General features: G+C 46.8%; 2 protein-coding genes across 2 annotated transcripts; one reads left to right on the forward strand and one right to left on the reverse strand.

Annotated features, from left to right (window-relative positions):
- Positions 1-2,814: 2,814 nt before the first annotated feature.
- Positions 2,815-3,765, reverse strand: LOC132583231 (olfactory receptor 4D5-like). The gene has a single exon (XM_060254900.1). It carries the CDS (start codon positions 3,763-3,765, stop codon positions 2,815-2,817), a length of 951 nt encoding a protein of 316 aa, XP_060110883.1.
- Positions 3,766-16,506: 12,741 nt separating this feature from the next.
- LOC132583233 (olfactory receptor 4Q3-like) lies at positions 16,507-17,445 on the forward strand. The gene has a single exon (XM_060254901.1). It carries the CDS (start codon positions 16,507-16,509, stop codon positions 17,443-17,445), a length of 939 nt encoding a protein of 312 aa, XP_060110884.1.
- Positions 17,446-22,216: the final 4,771 nt, after the last annotated feature.

Here is a 22,216-nt window from a genome sequence, read left to right on the forward strand (position 1 = left end):
AGAAGAGGAGACAGAAGTCTTGCTGTCTTACTAGCTAGGAAAGAGTCAGTAAACTGTTCTCAGTTTACTGAGAGCTCCTTCCTTCCTTCCTTCCTTCCTTCCTTCCTTCCTTCCTTCCTTCCTTCCTTCCTTCCTTCCTTCCTTCCTTCCTTCCTTCCTTCCTTCCTTCCTTCCTTCCTTCCTTTTGTTACTTGACCAATCATGTAACACATTTGCACATTAAAAATTCAAGGCGTATAATAAACCAGATTTTAAAAATTTAAAATTAAGATCTAATTACAGTATAGCTTCCAGGACCTAAAAATCACCAAACAGAATCTAGCTGCTTTATGAGTAATCTCGGCATTACAGGGTTGTCAAGTCTTCGTTGGAAAATCCCTGGAGACTTTGGGGGTGGATTCTGGAGAGGGCAGGGCTTGGGGAGGGGAGGGGCCTCAGCCTGGTACAAGGCCACAGAGTCCACCCTTCAAAGCAGCCATTTTCTGCAGGGCAGCTGATCTCTAATAGCTGGAGATCAGTTGTGAATGTGGGAGATATCCAGTAGGGTTGCCAATCCCCAGGTGGGGGCAGGGGATCCCTGGGTTGGAGGCCTTCCTTCCGCTTCAGGGTAATCAGAAAGTGGTGGGGAGGGAGGAGGGAAATGTCTGCTGGGCACTTCATTATTCCCATGGAGACCGATTCCCATAGTGTACAATGAAGAATTTATCTGCGGATATCAGAGGCTCAGAGGGGGCTGTTTTTTGAGGTAGAAGCACCAAATTGTCAGGATCGATGCCTCTCCTCAAAAGACCCTCCAAGTTTAAAAAAAATTGGACCGGGGGGTCCAGTTCTATGAGCCCCAAAAGAAGGTGCCCCCCTCCTTCATTATTTCCAGTGGAGGGAAGGCATTTTAAAGGCGTGCGATCCCTTTGGAGTTCAATTATGCTTTTCACACCCTTGCTCCTGGCTCCACCCCCAAAGTCTTCTGGCTCCACCCCCGAAGTCCCCAAATATTTCTTGAATTGGACTTGGCAACCCTAACCTGGAGGCTACCAACCCTATGAGAAGATAATCAAGTTTGACTTTTTCAGTGAGACTCGAGATTTTGACTAACAATCTCATCACGTGCTTCCTTACAGTATGGGCAGCTAACAAAAAAAGAGCTTTATGGTTTCAACCTCTCTTAGCAGACAGGGATCTTAGCAGGGGCAGGAAGGAACCCTAACTGAGCCAGCCAGGAGACGATTTGAAAATAGTAGGAAGGCCTACTCGATACTAACTAATTGTCCTTTCTGCTGCCCCCTGTAGGGCATTCTTGTCATTTTCTATATGCAACGTAAACATTGAGTATTCCAAAACTTTTTGCCTTTATCATCTAACAGTTATAACAACTGTGAGGGTTTTAGGAAACCCAAAGTTGCACCCCTGCAAAAGAAAACATGGCCATAGGGGTACGCTCTAGAGCAAAAAGGTTGAGACGGGAAACGCTGTTCACACCCAGCTCTGCCTTTCAATGGGGTGAAAGGGTCTCCTTCAGGCAGAAGATTTTGGCGGGGTGAAGGGGAAATGCTGTGGTCCCTAGTCTGTAGAAGTCTCTCTTTTGTCCAGCCAAAGACCAACTTTGGCATACTCTGAGGTGGAGCATCTACTAAGGCCCATTGTTGTTGATGTCCCCCACACACTCACTGATTAGAGCTCCACCCTCCATGCGCCCCCCTGCAACAAGCGCTACCCAGGAACACTGGGGAAAGGGCTGCAGGCAATTGTGAGCACGAGTGAGAATGGCAGTAAAGGTGGAGTAAAGGTGGACAATTGAAACCTGCCCATTCCCAAGTGGAGATCAAAAGCAGCTTCCAACATCATTCTGCCCTCCTCCATCTTATCCTTACAAGAACCCTGTGAACTAAATTAGGATGAGCGAAAGAGTGACTGGCGCAAGGGCACCCACCAAGCTTCCATGCTGGAGATCTCATCCTTGAATCTCCCCAGTCCCATTCCAATGTGCTAGTCACTACACCACACTAGCTCTCATCATGAATTTAAGCAAGAACCTAGCTCGGGGTGTCAAACATGCAGCCTAAGGGCAGAATCAGGCCCCTGGAGGGTTCCTATCAGGCCCCTGAGCAACTGGCTGTCATCTGCTTCATTCTCCCTCCCTTTCGCTTCCTTCTGCATCACAGCTTGCTTTGCCAGGCTTGCTCAATCGCACAGCAGAGCTACTGAGCCAAGCCTCTCTTCCTTCTATTGGCTGAGGATCCTTCCTCTCCTCGTCCCCTGGGGAAGGAAGGAAAGAGCCAGTTTGGTGTGGAGAACAAGTTTGGTGTAGTGGTGTAGTGCGGACTCTTTTCCGAGAGAACCGGGTTTGATCCCCCACTCCTCCACCTGCACCTGCTGAAATGGCCTTGGGTTAGCCATAGCTCTGGCAGAGGTTGTCCTTGAAAGGGCAGCTGCTGTGAGAGCCCTCTCAGCTCCACCCACCTACAGGGTGTCTGTTGTGGGGGGGGAGAAGATATAGGAGATCGTAAGCCACTCTGAGTCTCTGATGCAGAGAGAAGGGCGGGGTATAAATCTGCAATTCTTCTTCTTCCTTTGCCCAGTTCCCTGGATTGCACAGGAAGGATACAAAGAAAGCACCATTAAGACCAACAAGTGCTCATGTTTTAAGCATGTTTTATTTTAAGTTTTTAAAAAAATCTTTGTGTTTTTTTTCTGTGTCCTTTATAAAATTTATATCTCTGCTACCTGGCATGACATTTTATGACACCCACGGCTTGACCCAACGTCTCATTTATGTCAGATCCGGCCTGCATAACAGGTGAGTTCAACAGCCCTGATCTAGCTTGTCGCCGGGTAGAAAGGACTTAATTTCTGCTTCCTTCCTTTGAGCTTCTCCAGGGCGCTTTTGAAATCTTTGTTCCTCAGTGTGTAAATGAAAGGGTTCAGGACAGGCGTGATGAGAGTGTAGAGAACAGCAACGGCTTTATCCATTGGGAAGCTACGAAAGGGACGGGCATAAATATAGATGCAGGGCCCAAAAATCAGGGTCACCACAGTGATGTGAGAGGCACAAGTAGAAACAGCCTTGCTCCGCCCTGGTGCAGAACCTGCTCTCAGCTTGGCTAGTAGGATGGAGTACGATACCAGTAGCACCACAAAGCACATCAAGGTCACCAGGCCATTGTTGGACACCATAAGCAGCTCCACCACAAATGTGTTGGTACAAGCCAGTTTGACCACCTGGGGGACATCGCAGTAGAAATTATCCAAAATGTTGGGACCGCAAAAGGGCAGCTGGACAATGATGGCCACTTGAACGATGGAGTGGACAAAGCCACCCACCCAAGAGGCCCATACCAGCCCACCAAAGATGGTCCCGTTCATGATGGCCATGTAGCGCAAGGGGTAGAAGATGGCGACGTAGCGATCGTAGGCCATGATGGTCAAGAGAAAGATCTTGATGCCTCCGACAAAGTGGAAGAAGAAGATCTGGGAAACGCAGCCTCCGTAGGTGATGGTATTCGTCTTCTTTAGGGAGCCTACCAGCATCTTGGGAGCTGTGATAGTGGAATAGCAGAAATCCAGGAAAGAGAGGTTTCCCAGCAGGTAGTACATAGGAGTGTGGAGGCTGGGTTCCAAAACCGCTAGGCTTACAATCAAAAGATTGCCTGTCACGGTGACGGCATACACGGTTAAGAAGATAGCAAACAGCAGAAGCTTCATCTCTTGATTGGTGGCCAGCCCCAGAAGGATAAACTCTGTCACTGTGGTGTGGTTCTTCCCTTCCATCTGGTCAGCTCAGCCTCTACTGATGGACACTGGGGAGGGAGGAGAGAACAGAGGTTAAAGGAAAATGCATTGCTGTGTGCATGTGAGTGTTAAAGAGGCCATTTTTTAAAAAAAAAATCATGTGACAGAAAAGTCTTACAAGCCCCATTCCCTCTTTAGTCCAGGATCAGTAAAGCCGCACTGCTGTCTCATGGCTCCACCTGCTGAGGCAATGCTTTCCTTTACTCCTCGAAGTTATCAGTGACTCTCTGAGAAGGAAGGAGGATGGAAGGGAGGGTGGGAGGGAGGGAAAGAAGGAAGGAAGGACTGATCTACACTCACTGATCATATATTCACTGTGGCCACTGATTCAATATGAAGTGTAATGGTTTAGGACTGCACTGGTATTAGAGATGTAGCTGAGCAGAGGATCAGACTGAAGTAGACACACATCTTTCCCCAGAATTAAAACAGAATAATTGTGGGGTAGTAGTCTCCTGTAAATACTTTGTTTCTTATGAAAACTTACTTATGAATGTTCCTTAGGAATATGCAAGACCTTCTTGGTGGTAGCACCAAAATGATGGAATTCTTTCTTCCCTGAAATTTGCCTGAAGTCTTCCTTGATTGTTTTTAGGCACCAGGTGAAAATGTGGTTATTTCATTTGGGCTTTGACTGAATAATTGGTCTGAGCCCTGATTTTATTTGTCTTTAATCACTTGCCTTGGAAGCCCTATTTTTTTTTGGGGGGGGGGAGGGTAGCCCTGACTTGGTGGCATTTAACAACACAGAGAATTCCCTCCTCCCTTCTCAACCAGGAGAAAAGTCGGTTGAATCAAACCCATTATATATTTGTGGCAAATGTAGATTCTGGTACATTTTGCTGGATTTCATTATGACCCTGGAAATACTGGGCAAAAGTTGGGTGTCTTCATTGTTCGTTTGGGCTTCCAAGGAAGCTCCCCTCCCCTACCCAACTCCTCTTTAACATTCTCTGGGATCACAAAGCAGCTGTTGGATTGCATGTAAAGGCTCCCTGGACCTAATCTTCAAAGCACAGTTTGGACCTCAGAATCCGTGATCCTGTTGAGGGGATCTGTTTATCTAAGGAGGCTTCCTGGTTTCCCTCTGAAGACGCAGTCTGTTCTATACAACGCTGCTCCTTGTAATGGGAAATGCAAGGCAAAGTGAATTTGAATGCATGCAGAGTCCGCCAGTTTGGTGTAGTGGTTAAGTGTGCGGACTCTTATCCAGGAGAAGAGTTTGATTCCCCACTCCTCCACTTGCACCTGCTGGCATGGCCTTGGGTTAGCCATAGCTCTGGCAGAGGTTGTCCTTGAAAGGGCAGCTGCTGTGAGAGCCTTCTCAGCCCCACCCACCTCACAGGGTGTCTGTTGTGGGGGGAGAAGATAGAGGAGATTGTAAGCCGCTCTGAGTCTCTGATTCAGAGAGAAGGGCAGGGTATAAATCTGCAGTCTTCTTCTTCTTAACCATTATGTCAAACTGCATGAAAAGTACAAGTGTGTGTGTGCATGTGCTAATAATAACTGTACTTTCTAACCATGACTGACTTTTTCTTTTTGTGGTCATTCCTTTTAAGGTTCTGGACCCATTCAAATTTAATCTCATGCTATTTAACCAGTTAAGAGGTCCGTGGCACAGAGTGTTAAAGCTGCAGTACTGCAGTCCTAAGCTCTGCTCATGACTTGAGTTCGATCCCCGGTGGAAGCTGAGTTTTCAGGTAGCCGGCTCGAGGTTGACTCAGCCTTCCATCCTTCCGAGGTCGGTAAAATGAGTACCCAGCTTGCTGGGGGGGGGGGAGCGTAGATGACTGGAGAAGGCAATGGCAAACCACCCCGTAAAAAAGTCTGCCGTGAAAACGTTGTGAAAGCAACGTCACCCCAGAGTCGGAAACGACTGGTGCTTGCACAGGGGACCTTTCCTTTTTCCATTTAGACAGTTAATCTGTTGAAAGGCAGATTTCAGCAGTAGAAACCTAGTATGTTCATTGCTCCCAGTGGCAACTAAGAGACCAATTCTTAGCAGGTCAACTCAGAATCCTATTACAGCCTAGGCAATGGGGTTGATTCCCAGGAAAATATTGTCAGGGTTGCATTGCAAGCTTTATACACAGGTACCAAAGCAAGGGTCATTTTGTAGAAAAAGAGGCGCTGGGTTTCATTAGGCACAACTCATTTGCAGAACTCATTTACATATACCACACACTGGAAGGTATACTAAATATCAGCCCAGCATGGACCTGAAAATGCTTCTGGAATTATAATTGTCATAATAAAACTTTACTTCCATCCAATGCTCCCTCTAAGCTGTGGAGTCTTGTGAGCAAAAATTCTACTTTGTGAGCTGCTGGCATGGAAGTTGAGAGCTGCTGCATCAATCAGTGTGCTCTGGGGCCATTTTCCCTGCGCTAAGACCAAAATGTGTGAGCCAGAGGCTAACAGACTGTGAGCTGGCTCACATTCATTCAGCTTAGAGGGAACACTAATGGAGTCCCATCATACTTTTAAAAATGATTTTCTCCTATGTGGCTACAACGGCATGATGAACATTTCCAACTGTCTGCGTTAGATGTTTTGGTTATTTTCACATTTTTTTTTGGTGGGGAAAAAATATTAGAAAGTTTGTCATCTCTTAGAGCTCATCAAAATTCTCACAAGGGGGGGGGGCTGAACAATCGAGACCAGAAGCAATTATTTGGGAGAGGGGGGGGGATAAGAAAGAGCACAGTAAAATTTAGAGGTTCTGGAGCTGCACTCCTGCGAGCTCATGCCCAAAATGAGGCCTGCACCAAAGTGACATAAAGATATGTCAGCGCCATGCCAGGATCAGTGATGCACAGACATTCAAAGGGTTAGGATTTCTCTTTCATCTGATTACCATCTAGACCAGGGGTCCTCAAACTTTTTAAATAGGGGGCCAGTTCAGTGTCCCTCAGACTGTTGGAGGGCCGGACTGTTGTGGTGGCTGCCGTTACTGTACAAGGCCGCGGGCCATCAGTTCTCCGTTTTCTGCATCTCAATCCCTTCCCCACACCACACACCCCAGCGTGGGAACTCACCTCACCTTGGTATCGCCTCACACTCTGTCTCTGCCGCCTCAGCCCAGTGCCAGAAGTGTGCATTGCTAACGCGAGTTTAGGTCAAACGTCACTTCCGGTCTGATTTTGCCATAACCCGGCGGGCCGCATAAACGTCCTCAGCGGGCCACATCTGGCCCGCGGGCCGTAGTTTGAGGACCCCTGATCTAGACGGACAGACAAGACATGCAGCTCATATAGCTTTACATGGTGCTCAGGAGGAAAAAGTTCTCTGTCTAGAGCATCGTTTTGTTGAAACCTTTACAACAGTTTTGCAAGGTAGGCCAGTATTATTCCTCCAATATTTCAGATAGTTGAGACTGAGATAAGGAGGTTTGCCTAACGTCGCCTACGGGCAAGATGTGAATGGGAGTCCTCACAGACCCCAGCTCCTTTTCTTAGCCATGGTATTATGTCTACTACTTCGGTTCTGTCCCCCCTGCCTCTCCTCTCAGTCTGTCCATCATCCAGTTATCTTTTTGCCTTTCAAAAGAGACACAGAACATCTGCACTCCTTTCCATTTGGAACTCTGTATGTGAGAAACAGCAGTTCTGATTCTATAACTTAGTAGCTTTGATTAATTTCAACCTTACCGTTTGCAAATGTCCATTTCCTTACTTCAAGGGTTCGGTTTTACACAGTCTGCTGGGCTCCTCATGATTCTCCAGATGTCTTTTATTCATATTTACTAAGTAAGAATGCAGATTCAGTTTCTGCTACCATCTTGGTTAGAATAATTCGTGTTGAGTGACCCTGAGTAGGAGTTCTTGTTGAAGAACGCAAGGAGATCTTGCTGAAGAACACTAAATCCGATCAAGGTCCTCCACACTGACCTTTTGAGGGCAAGAGCATCAGCAACTAAAAAGGTCTATCAGAAACTGTCCAGTGGGTCATTCCGAGACTTTCTGCCTTCTGGCTTCCACAGTTCTTGTGGGTTTCAGTCTAACTTACACAGCCTAATAGAGAATCACAAAGCTACCCGATTTCCCAAGGTTTCATCCAGTCCAGCACAAAACAGAATCCATCAGGTGTATGTTCTGCTGTGGACCATCAGAGGCAGAGAAAGAGCAGGCACAAGGAACAATGTTCAGCAGATGGATTAGATGTTCAGGAGGAGTTGATGATGTGATGTTCAGAGGTTTTGCTGAGAAGAGAATTATTAAAATGTGACTCTCAGCTGCTCTTTTGTAGCCTGGAAGTGGGAGTGAGAATTCACATAAGGGTCCTCCAGGGAACAGAGAAGGAAAGTTTACTTTCTTGCATAGAAGGCAAGACATATTTGGATGATAGGAAGTGGTGGAGTCAAGGCTGCAAACTATTTTCAAACTTAAATCCAAGCGGGCAGCTGTGTTGGTCTGAAGCAGCTGAACAAAGCAGGAGTCAAGTGGCACCTTTAAGACCAACCAATTTTTATTTAGAACGTAAGCTCTCATGTGCTCTTAAGCACACTTCATCAGACAAGGAATCCAGCACAGTGAGCAAAGCCATACATAGCTGAGCAGAGCCATACATAGCTGGGAGGCAGTGGCCCAGAATGCAACATGGTACAGATTTAAGAACCAATGACAGTGAAGTAAAATTATCTGGTAGGTAGTGGTTTAGAATGTAAAATGGTACAATGACAGAATAGCAAAATTAACAAATTGAGCAAACCTTTGCTCTGAGTAGCATGAGCATGCGAAAGCAACAAAACAGTAGTATGTCAAAATGTGAGATTCTCTGTCAATGACAATGGGAGATGGGTTCAATATATGTAATGGGATAAGCAACCAAAGTCCCTGTTTGAGTGTGTCAATACAGCTGAAAGAGAAATACATTGGATAGTGATATTCTTGTCTACCTAATTACTTTTTAACATGTCAACATCATCCCAAGCAAAGAACTCTGGGAGTTTCAGCTCTGTAAAAACAGAGAATGGCTCATTATCAACAACAACAATAGCCATTACAAAATCTTCCCGCTACTACAGTTCCCAGGGCTCACTGCCTGAGGCCTCAGCTATTTATCTTATTTATTTATTTCTGTTGATTTATACCCTGCTCTTCCGACGAATGGCTCTGATTTTATTCTGGGTGAGATGTCTCATTTGACTGAATCCATTTAATCCGATGGCCTTTGCAGAAAAGGGGGGAGACAAACCATGTCAAAATGATGTAGCAAGACCAAAGACCATGCCCAAAGCAACCTTTTTTTCCAGCAAGGCTTTGTGTGTAAAAACTCGATATACATAAATAAAGTTGCCAGCCTCCAGGTAGGGCCTGGAGATCTCCTGGAATTACAACTGATCTCCAGCAGAAACGAGCAAGAAAAGTAGCACCTTCAGAATCCAGAGAGTGCCCCGGCAAAGGCATGTTCTAACTGCCCAGTATGGCACTACCAGCATTCTTGCTCCCCCCTCGAAGTCAGCTCTCCCCGGTAGATTTCCCTGGGAGTAGGCATCAGGGCTGGCCTTACCACTAGGCAAACTAGGCAATTACCTAGGGTGCCAGCCTTCTGGGGGCTCTGAATTAGGTGCCCCTGCTCACCTGTTGGTGCATGGTCATGCCTCCAGGTTCAGGCTTCTGAGATGGGCTGCCTACAAAGGTTGTGAAAGGAGACACCTTAGCCAGACAATGTGGGCTTTGCTCTCCCTCTTGGGAATAAGTGTCAAGTCCTCCATCAGCAGAATTAAGGCCTCTCTTTGTACCTCTCCCCCCCACCCCAAGTGCAATGCTGAGTGCTCTAAAAGTGCAAGGCGGAGAATGCTGAGACACAGTCCTGTGCCATGCACCAGACCTACCGAATGCTGGGCAGCAGGGCTTTTTTGAGCAGGAATCACTTTGCATATTAGGCCACACCCCTGCTGATGTAGCCAATCCTCCTGGAGCTTACAGTAGGCCCTGTACTAAGAGCTCTGTAAGCTCTTAGAGGATTGGCTACATCAGTAAGGTTGCCAAGTACAATTCAAGGAATATCTGGGAACTTTGGGGGTAGAGGCTGGAGGCTTTGGGGGTGAAGCCAGGAGCGAAGGTGCAGCAAGCATAATTGAACCCCAAAGGGAGTTCTGGCCATCATGTTTAAAGGGGCTGCACACCTTTTAAATAAATGCCTTCCTTCCATTAGAAATAATGAAGGATAGGGGCACCTTCTTTTGGGGCTCATAGAATTGGACTCCCTTTTCCAATCCTTTTGAAATTTGGAGGGTATGTTGGGGAGAGGGACTGGATGCCATGCTGAAAATTTGGTTCCTTTATCTCTGGGTGCCCCCCAGAGCCGCAGATACCCATGGATCAATTCTCCATTATACCCTATGGGAATCAGTCTCCATAAAGAATAATGGAGTGCCCAGCAGACATTTCTCTCCCCCCTCCCGGCTTTCTGATGACCCTGAAGTTGGGGGGAGGAGGGCCTCCAAACTGGGAAATCCCCTGCCCCCACCTGGAAATTGGCAACCTTATTGGATGGGAGACCACCCAGGAAAACTGTGCAGAGGCAGGCAGGGACAAACCACCTCTGCTTTTAATCAATTTTCTTTTTAAACCCTATGAAGTCCCTATAAGTTGGCTGCAACTGGATGGCAATAAATAATAATAAATAATTTTTAATAATAATTAATAACAACAACAATGAATTTGGGGAGGATCATTCTCAACATTCATTTCAGCTCCAAATTAAAAAAATATATATCTTGGGAGATTATTTTTAAGGTAGCTTTAAAATCCAGTTCGAAATAAACAAGATCCACTAGGACCTGGTATTCAGTGGTGACGCCCCAAGGGAAAAGTCATCTAGTTGCATTGGCTCCACGTGGATTGTGACAAGCCCTTTTGGTGCTGACATATTTCCAAAAGCTCCTTAGAATATTTTAATCACTCTCCAGTGGTACCATGCTGGAGGTGATGGTCCTCCAGAGATCAAAGACCTTCCTTACCAAGGTTCAGAAAAGGCCTGGGGGCAGCTCAGAGAAGATGAGAAAATCACACACACCTGCGATGCAGAGCTCTCATCCGAACTGATGCAAAGGGAAGTTCCAGGGATGACTTCATCTCTTCTTCAAGGGCTGGAAGCAAAAGGAGGGAGACTTCCTCAGGAGTCCCCACCTGGGCACCTCTGATTTCCTGGCACACAGAGAGCTCCTTTACTATGGTTGGTAGTAACAACATACACTTGTGTTTAGGTGTGTAGTTAAGTCACATAGAATGGGGGGGCTGGTGGAAAATGTGTGTGTGTGAAGTGCGATCAAGTCACAGTCGGCTTCTGATGACCCCAGCAAGTAGCTTGCCAGGTGAGTGCGTAGCAGAAGTGGCCTGCTATCGTTTTCCTTTGCAGAGTCTTCCCTGGTGGTCCCCCATCCAAGTACTGGCCCTGCTTAGCTTCCAAGATTTGATCAGGCTACACTAAGCTGCCTTCCCCCATGCTGGGAAATACATCTACATAATTTTTAAAATGCTGACACCTCCATGCTTACTCAGAGATAAGTGTCATGAATTTCATCCAAATCTTCAATGAAAAACAAGCACTTGGGTTACATGTATCGTCTTCCCTGAGTGAGGGCAGAGAATGTAAGCGCCAGGGATGCTGGTGCTGATTTCAGCCACTAACTGTACTGAACCTTCCAGGACTGCAACGAAAATTCCACGGCACTGGACCAAGGGATTCCAACTTCTGGTCTTAGTTCCATTCAGTTTAGTTTTCAGGTTCTGTTGGGTAGTTTTAGAGCTGAATGGGACTCTGATCAGGGATGATTTTAAAAAGCCCTCTGTTGCAAGTCAAAAACTAGGATATCAAGGAGCAGGTAATAGGAAAGCCTGAACTATGATGGATTCAGGTGAGTAGCTGTGTTGGTCTGAAGCAACAGAGCAAAGTTTGGGTCTAGTGGCACCTTTAAGACCACCTATGTTTTATTCATGAGATCAGCTTTCATGTGCATGCACACTTCATCAGATACATTGAAACAAGACTTCCTCAACCATTACATACAGATAGAGAAGGAGTGGGGGATTATCAATGATGATTATTATATTCAGGGAGCTTTTTGTGTAGGAGGAGATTTTAAAAGATGATTCCCCACCGACAGGGTCTGAAGTGGCGCACAATCTTTTCTAACACCTCAGCCTTTCAGTTTATATTAGCCCAGGATTTCATAGGCAATCCACGGCTTGTTATTTCAGAACATCAGTCCCCCAAAAGCTTGAATTTTGGGACATGTCCAAAAGATATGTTTGAAAATGTGATCTATTGGCATAGCAACTTCCTTCTAGGTTTTTTCAATTTTTATTTCTAAGGACCAGCAGTCTAAGCTATCCAATACAGGAAATCCATAGCCAGGGCATCTCTGATAGATAGCTGTCCTGTTTCCTCTGCCCCTAGATAATTGGACCCACTGTTGAACCCTGTTGTTATTTCTCCTTATAGTCAACTGAAATTCACCCTCCTGTTTCTTAAATCCCTTAGATCCAGTCTTGCTCCTTGAATTTACATAGAAGAATCTTTCACCCCATTCCTTGTGTCTACCTACCGCTTAGCTAAAGAATGCCAGCTAGCCTTTAGTTTCACTTTTCTGATTTTTCTTTGTTTTAAACAATTTATTGATAACATATAGTTACAGTATCTAATTATATTCTTGCTATCTCTAACCCATATGATATTTTCAATCCCCCCTCCCTCCGTTACTAGACTCCCGCTGAGGTTATATATTTAAATTCAATTATAAAGGTACCCTTAACCAATCAAAGTTCAATGTCTTTCTTTTCCCACATTCGTATTAAAAAATTGTCCAATGTCTTTTTACATTCCACTCTTGCTCTATATATCCTCTAAATTTCTTCCACTCCTTTTTAAACACATCCAAATCATAGTCTCTTAAAGTTCTTGTTAATTTATCCATCTCACTTCATGATAAAGCTTTCACGATCCAGTCCCATTTTCCTGGTATTTTTTCTTTCTTCCACAACTGCACATACAATGTCCTAGCAGCTGAGAGCAAATACCAAATTAAAGTCCTATCTTCTTTTGGAAATTTTTCCATTTGTAGTCCTAGCAGAAAAGTCTCTGCAACCACTTTTCTGATTTTTCAAAGTGTTTCCTTTCTCACTGCCTTTTAGAAATGAATGCACGGCAGGCTGTTTGCTGCAAGAAGTTAACATAAAGGCAAAATGTAGGAGGTGGGTTGGGACACAATCCTAACAGGAGACAGCAGTAAAATACAGGTTCAAGCTTGTGATTTTGTTGAGGGCACGAGGATGAATCACAAATTTGGCCAGAATCCAAACTGTCCTCTTGGGGAAAACCCATTCAGCCAGAGGAAGGTTCTGTGTTACCTGTTCCCACCATTCACATGTCCAGAGGCAAGCAGAGATATGGACATGTTACCTGGATGGAGAGAAAGCAGATGAGCTTGGAAAGGTTCACAGTCAGGAAACCTGAGAACAGCTAAGCCAGAAACAGAAAGGTTTCCTCTCAGTTGAGAGATCCTTGGGGGAAAGTAAAGGGATGGGTCAAGGGGAAAAGGAGATGGGGAAACAAAACAAGCCAGTGTGAGGATACAGGCTGAAAAAGACATTGCTGAGGAATTCCAAGAACAGAATACAAAAATATGCCCGAGGAGAACATGGTGCCTAGTCCACCCTAGAAGCGTTCAGTGCCAGGAAACAGGTAGCCAGGGCTTGGTAGAAGCCTTACCCTCTCTGAGCTTGAGGTATGATCAAGAGGGCAACAAGGCTCCATATCCTATCTGGGGTTAGTGCTTTAAAGATACAGTAGGTGAACTGGGGTTATGAGATGTAATTAAACAAAACCTTCTTAGCTCTTGAGACACCCAGCCACAACCCAAACAACAAGCCTGGATGTAACATATGTTGGGATCAGCATGTTGGGAGTGTATGTCACTGAGAGATAAATAATTTAATAAAGGGAGCTTTACAGACACTAACTGGGTCACTCTGTAATAAAAACGAACAGATTAGTCAAGGCAGATATTGATAAGGGCACGCCCAAACCAAGAACAGTGTGTGAATTCTGCTGCTGGTCTTGGGAGGGCCTTCAAGTGCTGATGAGTAGCATCTTAATGAGAATAACCTGGAACCTCTGGGGCAGAACTGGTGCCCAGATCCACAGGGTTGCTGTTGTTTTTTTCCTTTTGGAAGGACATCTATAGAAAACAAGACAGACAACAAGTGTGTCCCCTCCTCTCCTCCAGCTTCATTACAATATGGCAGGGGTGGCCAATGGTAGCTCTCCACATGTTTTTTGCCTACAACTCATCCGCCTAAACTTGCAGGCCGAGCGGTCCCCTTATTACTTTATGCCGATGACACTACCATCCTCTCTTGTACAAGAGTGGGCCTGCAAAGGTATTTGAATGCCTTTTATGACTACTGTAATTGTAATTCACTTACTATCAATTACACCAAATCTAAAGTAGTTGTCTTTTCAAACTGCTGGCGCCCACAGAGATGGTTTATTGGCAATTCAACAATCGAGCAAACAAAAAAATTTAAATACTTGGGGATCACTTTTAACCACAAGTTAAGCTGGGTTTCACATCGTAACAACACCGTCAACTTGGCTAAATGTTCAGCTGCTCAAATTAAACAGTTTTTCTTTGCAAGGGGCAACCAATTAGTTCCAGCAGCTATTAAAGTGTTCAAAGCCAAAACGCTTGCCCAAATCCTCTATGGTATCCCTATTTGGATCTCAGCTTTTACCAGGAAAGTGGAGGGCATTCAAGCCTCATTCTTTAGACAAATTCTTGGTTTGCCAAAATGTGTGTCCTACTTTGCTCTCTGCTCTGAAGTGGGTCAGTCTTTGGTGGAGACAAAAGCCTGGATTGCAGTGTTTAAATTCTGGCTCAAAATTCATTTTAGAACAGATCCCAACAGCCTTCTTGATTGTATGAAAAGAGACCCATATATTTCATCCTGGACAGCAGTGCTTCTGTCTAAACTCAATCAATTGGGGTTAGAGGTAGATGATTTTTCTACCGCTGATGAGTCATATATCTTCAGATGTATTAAACTGAGACTATGGGAATCGGAGGATACGAAATTACGGCCAACTGACCCTTATATTTGCTCTCCGGCTTCCTTAGGTCTTTATGCTTTTTGTGGCAAAATGCCCAATTATCTATCAGACCTAACCACTCCAAGTCATCGCAGGGCGTTTATGTTGGCTAGACTAAACGCGTTTCCCTCCAAAGTTTTACAAGGGAGATATCAGCGAGTCCCTTTAGCCGACAGACTTTGCTCCTGTGGAGCAAATACCCCTGACTCAATCCAGCATATATTGCTTGATTGTTCTTTATAACATAACCTCCGTAAAGATTTATTTGGCAAGCTTTCTTTTTCTCCAGATTTGTCCATTCTGCCACCCTGTTATTATTTATTGAGTGATACAGAGGGGGTGGTTAGTGAGGCTGTGGCAAAATTTCTGGCTGACATCCTTAAATTTAATTCTGACCATGTTTGAATGCATCTGTAAGCTCGGTTTTATCTTGATTTTATCTCCAATGTTTAAATTTTTATATTCTGCGTATTTTTATCTGAATCTATTATGCCATTAAAGGTTTGGTATGGTATGGCCTACAACTCCCATCAGCCCCAGCCATTGGCCATGCTGGCTGGGGCTGATGTGAGTTGTAGGCAAAAAACATCTGGAGAGCTACCGTTGGCCACCCCTGCAATATGGTGCTGTTTTAACTTGAAAGAGAACCATGGAATGTCTTAAGGCTCACAAGCAAGCTGCAAGGAGCAAAAGGACACTGACCAAGCAGGGCACATTCTAAAAAGGCTGTGAGTGTTCATGTGTGTATGCAACAGAGTTAAGGAAACTGCCTTTGTGGAATAACCCTACTGCAAGAAACAGGACATGCCAACACGTATCTCGTACCAAAATGAAGTCAAGGTGGAGAAGATGATAATTCTGAAAAAGGAAAAAAGAGAGCGTACCCTCTTAGGCCTTGATCTGCTTGCAACAGAAATGTACAGCTAGCAGCATTTGGGAGGTGCAAACAGCTAATGAAGTTTGGCTGTAGTTTGGCTGAGGAATGGGCCCAGCGAGGAAACAGATGAGGGTCCATATATTGGCTGACTGACCTTCCCAGCTGACTGGCCACATCTCCCTCATGCTGCTTGGACTAGGATGTTGGAAGAAGGCCCCAACACTGATGGAGAATGAGGAAACTTAGCCCATTCAAAGTGGCCTGGGTGGGGTGGGGGTAGGTGGTGTTAATGGTGTGGCTGCTCTTCAGCCTGGCCTTCTCCCCCACCAGCCAACCTCCACTCCCACTTTGTTTCCATACTCAGCTGGCCCATGGCAGTCCCAAAGGCTGGATTGAGGGCTTCACCAATGAGGAATTCCAAGGAGAAGACCAGCCTGCCATTTTTGCCTCTTCCTGCTTCCTTTGCTAAGGCTGGAGAAAAATGCCAAGGAGAGTTAAGAGGTCAGTGGTGATTTTACATTCCAAGACAGGGCAAAACTGAACAATGGTTCTTCATGGTTGTTTGGGCTTCCAAGGAAGCACCCCTCCCCAACTCCTCTTTAACATTCTCATTTGCATATTAAGCCACACCCCAATGCTAAGGCAGCTGGAACAGTGTTCCTGTGCGTTCCTGCTCAAAAAAAGCCGTGGTTCTTGATATGGTGTCCCTTTCTCCCCCCCCCCCCCCCCCAGGTCCCAGGCTCGCCATGAATGGATCCATCATTTCCGAGTTCATTTTGCTGGGATTTTCCTGCTCTCGCACTTTCCAGCTCACCCTGTTGACCTGGGTCTTGGCCTGCTATGCCACTGTCCTGTTGGGCAACTTCCTCATTATGGTGACCGTCCGCGCAGAACGCCACCTCCTCCGTTCCCCCATGTATTTCTTCCTGTCCAATCTTTCTTTTATTGATATGTCCTTGGGTTCGGTGGCTGGGCCTAAGATGATAGCCAATCTGGTGATCTGCGGCCATGCCATTTCCTATGGGGGCTGCATGGCCCAGCTCTTCTTCCTCCATTTCTTCGGCGGTGCAGAGATGCTCCTCCTCACCGTCATGGCCTACGACCGCTACGTGGCCATCTGCCACCCTTTGAGGTACATGGCCATCATGGACCGGCAGCGCTGTTTCAAGCTCCTTATGGTTTGCTGGGCAGGAGGCCTCCTTCATTCCACAATCCAAATGGTGGTGGTTGCCCAGCTACCATTCTGTGGGCCCAACATGCTGGACAATTTCTACTGTGACATTCCACAGGTCATCCGGTTGGCCTGTACAGAGACCTCCATCATTGATTTACTCATGGTGGCCAACAGCAGCCTCCTCTCCCTGCCCTGTTTCTTAATCTTGCTGATCTCCTATGCTGTGATCTTGGCCACCCTAAAAGGACGCTTCAGGAAAGGGGGTGGGAAGGCTCTCTCCACCTGCAGCTCCCACCTTATTGTAGTCAGCCTCATCTATGTGCCGTGCATCTTTGTGTATCTCAAGCCTTTCTCCAGTTCCTGGGTGGACAAAATAGCCTCCATGTTCTACACAGTTGTCACACCTGCCCTCAACCCAATTGTCTACACCTTGAGGAACCAAGAAGTGATAGATGCTATGGGGAAGCTGAGGAACAGGTGTATATTGTTTCCTCTTCGAGTAAAGGGATAACATGCATGAATTGGCTTTTGCTGGAATTTGCTGGAGAGCCATTTTGGTGTAGTAGTTAAATGCATGGACTCTTATCTGGGAGAACCGGGTTTGATTCCCCACTCCTCCATATACACTTGCTGATGTGACCTTGGGTCAGCCACAAGTTTTCTCAGAGCTGTTCTGCTCAAGAGCAGTTCTGGGAGAGCTCTCTCAGCCCCACCTACCTCACAGGGTGTCTGTTGTGGGGAGGGGAAGGGAAAGGAGATTGTAAACCACTCTGAGACTCTAATGGCTAGTGAAGGGTGGGGTATAAATCCAATCTCTTCTTCTTCTTCCTTGAGAAACTTTGGCAAATGCTTATTTCAGATACATTTACATAGCTCAGTGATGGGGTATCTGCTTTGTATGTGGAGGTTCTGACCCCCAGCATCTCCAGTTGAAAGAACCAGGTAATGAAAGACCCTGAGACCATGGAAGATTGCTGCCAGTCTGAGTAAACAATACTGACCTAGATAGGCCAATGTCTAACTCAGTATAAGGTAGCTTTGTATGTTTATATGTACCTCTTACATTTTCAGAATTCAAGAAGGAAGGCATCAGTGAGGGTCATGTGTTTGTTTGACCCTTGCTTACAGATGTGAGTTGGACCACAGCTCAGTGCCACAGCATGTGCAGAAAGTTGTACATAGGGCCTTTTTTTGTAGCAGGAACTCCTTCGCATATTAAGCCACACCCCTGTTGCAGCCAATCCACCAAGAGCTTACAGGGCTCTTCTTACAGGGCCTACTGTAAGCTCCAGGAGGACCAGCTACATCAGGGTTGTGTGGCCTAATATGCAAAGGAGTTCCTGCTACCAAAAAAGCCCTGGTTGTACAATAGATCTCCACTATTTCCTTTTTTTAAAAAAAGAGGGGGATCCCAAATAGTAGGGCTGGGAAAGACCCGTGTCTAAAGCTTTGGAGAGCTGCAGCCAATCAAACTAGACAAGTCTGGGCTAGCAATGGGCTGTGTCAGTGTGAGGTCATTTCCTATGTCCATATAATCAGTCAGTTTTTTGTGTTCTTCCCATTGTCTGTGATGGCCAGAGGTGGGGGATGGAAGAATCCATCTGAACCTTTTAAATCAAGCACGGAATTCCCTTTCTATGGGACTCTGCATTAGATAGATAGACAGACAGACAGACAGACAGACAGACAGACAGACAGACAGACAGACAGACAGACAGACAGACAGACAGACAGACAGACAGACAGACAGACAGACAGACAGACAGATAGATAGATAGATAGATAGATAGATAGATAGATAGATAGATAGATAGATAGATAGATAGATAGATAGATAATTTTATTTATATCCCGCCCTCCCCGCCGGAGCAGGCTCAGGGCGGCTAACAACATCATTCAGTTATACAAAAAACAAAGTTACATTTAACATTAAAATTCTGATAAATTTAAAATTAATTAATTAATTAAGTGATAAAAGTGCTAATGCTATTTGTTCTTTTATGATGGCGGTAATCATTAGCAATTACTTTCTTCGTCAGCGAAAGCCAGTCGGAAGAGGAAGGTCTTGCAGGCCCTGCGGAACTGTTCAAGGTCCCGCAGGGCCCGCATTTCCTCTGGAAGTTGGTTCCATAGGTTCGGGGCTACAGAGGAGAAGGCCCGATTGCGGGTGCATTGCAGCTTCACCTCTCTCGGTCCGGGGGTGGTCAACAAGTTTTTTCCAGCTGACCTCAGTGCTCTCTGCGGTTCATATGGGGAAGGACGGTCCATAAGGTAGACAGGTCCTCGACCATATAGGGCTTTAAAGGTAATGACCAGCACTTTGTAACGAACCCGGTATATAACTGGCAGCCAGTGCAGCTCGCGCAGTCCAGGCTGTATGTGCTCCCATTTAGGGAGCCCCAGCAACAGTCTGGCCGCTGCATTCTGCACCAGCTGCAGCTTCCGGGTTCGGTACAGAGGCAGCCCCATGTAGAGGGCATTACAGTAATCCAGTCTCGAGGTGACCGTTGCGTGAAGTACTGTTGCCAGATCTTGGCGCTCTAGGAAGTGAGCCAGCTGCCTTGCCCGCCTCAGGTGGAAAAAGGCTGACTTGGCAGTGGCTGCAATCTGGGCCTCCATTGATAATGAAGGCTCCAGTAGAACTCCCAGACTCCTAACCCGGTGCGCCACTTTCAGTGGTGCCCCGTCGAAGACCGGAAGAGGTATTTCCCTTTCCCGGGCGCCCCGACCCAGGCAAAGGACTTCTGTCTTCGCTGGATTCAGTTTCAGCCCGCTCCCCCTCAACCACGTTGCCATATCCTGCAAGGCCCGGTCTAAATTCTCAGGGACGCAGTCAGGCCGGCCGTCCATCAGCAGATAGAGTTGGGTGTCATCTGCATATTGATGGCACCCAAGTCCATATCTCCTGGCAATCTGGGCAAGAGGGCGCATATAGATATTGAATAACATTGGTGAGAGAACTGCCCCCTGAGGCACTCCACAATCCAGTGTGCGCCTCCGGGACCACTCGCCACCAATTGCCACCCTTTGTCCCCGATCCTCGAGGAAGGAGGAGAGCCATTGTAAGGCAGACCCCCTCACCCCTATATCGGCGAGGCGGCGGGTCAGTAGCTGATGGTCGACCATGTCGAACGCGGCCGACAGATCTAACAACATCAGCACCGCCACACTGCCCCGATCCAGGTGCCGTTGGAGATCATCTACCAGGGCGACCAGTACTGTCTCCGTCCCATAACCCGGGCGAAAGCCGGACTGGCAAGGGTCTAGGATGGAAGCGTCATCCAGAAAGCTCTGCAACTGCGACGCCACTGCCCTCTCTATTATTTTACCTAAAAACGGTAAATTAGAGACCGGTCGGTAGTTTGCCAATTCGGCCGGATCTGCTGTACTTTTTTTCAAGAGGGGTCGGACCAAGGCCCCTTTCAGGGGTGATGGAAAGCGCCCCTCTGAGAGGGATCTATTTATAATGTCCCGTAGAGGACATTCAAGCTCCCTCAGGCAGGATTTAGTTAGCCAGGAGGGGCATGGGTCCAGGTCGCAAGTTGTAGGGCGCACAGAGGAGAGAATTCCGTCAACTTCCTCCAGGCTGAGCGGGTCGAAATGATCCAGAGTTAAATCAGAAGACAGGCATAGGGCCTCGGGCTCATGTACTGTATCTAAGGTGATGGGCAGGTCCTGGCGGAACAACGTGATTTTGTCTGCAAAAAATTTCGCAAAAGCCTCACAGCCTATTTCTAATTCTCTAACGTTTGGTCTGCCCTGGGGCAGTGTAGTTAAATGTCCAATTATTTTAAACAATTGTGCCGGGCGCGAATTTGCAGACGCAATCTTGGCTGCGAAGTACTTCTTCTTCACGGCCTTGACTGCCATCTCATATGACCTCATAAACGTTCTGTAGGATGTTCTCGCCGCTTCACCACGAGTGCGCCGCCACTGCCTCTCTAGTCGCCGGAGTCCTTGTTTCAACCGGCGTAGCTCCAGGGTATACCAAGGAGCCAGCCTTGAACGAGGGCGCAGAGGACGTCGGGGTGCGATCTCATTGATTGCCCCAGATAGCCGGTCTTGCCAGGCATCAACCAGGGCATCAAGGGAATCGCAAGGGGGCCAAGGATCCCAAAGAGCCGTTTGGAACTGTTCCGGGTCCATCAGGCTCTGCGGGTGAGCCAAAATAGGCTCTCCACCCTTACAGGGTTGTGGTAGCGTCTCCATACGAGCCTTGAGGGCTAAGTGATCCGACCATGGTATCGCCTCCGTTGCGATTTCGTTCACTTTAATCCCAGCCGCAAAGGTCAGATCTAATGTGTGCCCAGCCTGATGTGTGGGAGTCGTAACAAATTGGGAGAGTCCCAGTGTCGCCATGGAAGACACTAGGTCCATCGCCTGAGTGGAAGCCGCGTCATCGGCGTGGACATTGAAGTCACCCAGGACCAGAAGCCCTGGGTACTCCAACGCCCAGCCGGACACCGCCTCCATCAGGGATGGTAAGGCGCTGGCCGGTGCGTTAGGCGGACGGTACACCAGCCAGATCGCCAACCTCTCCCCGACATCTAACGCAAGGCCGACACATTCAACACCGTCGATCTTTGGGGCCGGGAGGGCCCGGAAGGAGTAAGCCTCCCATATGAATACCGCCCCCCCCCCGCCCCCCCAATCCGCGACTGGTGGAAGACCGAGTAACCCGGGGGAGTCATCTGGGAGAGTGCCATTGTCTCTCCCTCTTGAACCCAGGTCTTGGTCACGCAAGCCAGGTCTGCATCCTGCCGAAGCAGGAAGTCCCTAATGGTCTCGATCTTATTATTTATAGACCTGGCGTTGCATAACACCAGTGTCGGACGCGGGCAATTTCTCTTGGCCCCCCTTCTTGTCACCGTTGGGATGGGAAGTAGACTAGAAGGGGGCTGAGCACTGTTTTGTCTCTGTCTCCTTCTCTCATATCTCCGTCCATTCCCACCGTCATATCTTCCCCTCCCCAGGAGCACTGGAATCCCCTGACCAGTCATCCCAAGCCTATTCTTTGATGGTTATATTAAGTTCGGCTGACTAGTTTACATGCACAGCACAGATCCCCGGCCCACCCCTGTCCTCAGTTCCCAATTGTCTAGTTCACCAAAATCTTTCCTAATTGATTAGTAAATAAAGAATTCTTACTTAGCACAGTACTAAAACCTAATTCTTAAAATTTTTAAAGTGCTAACATGAATAAATAATCAATTAATTAATTAATCCTATATGCATTTAAATACATAAAATACACAATAATAATCCGATTTCTAATCAATTTA

The sequence above is a fragment of the Heteronotia binoei genome, chromosome 15 (genome assembly GCF_032191835.1).
Source record: "Heteronotia binoei isolate CCM8104 ecotype False Entrance Well chromosome 15, APGP_CSIRO_Hbin_v1, whole genome shotgun sequence".
NCBI classification, from domain to species: Eukaryota; Metazoa; Chordata; class Lepidosauria; order Squamata; family Gekkonidae; genus Heteronotia; species Heteronotia binoei.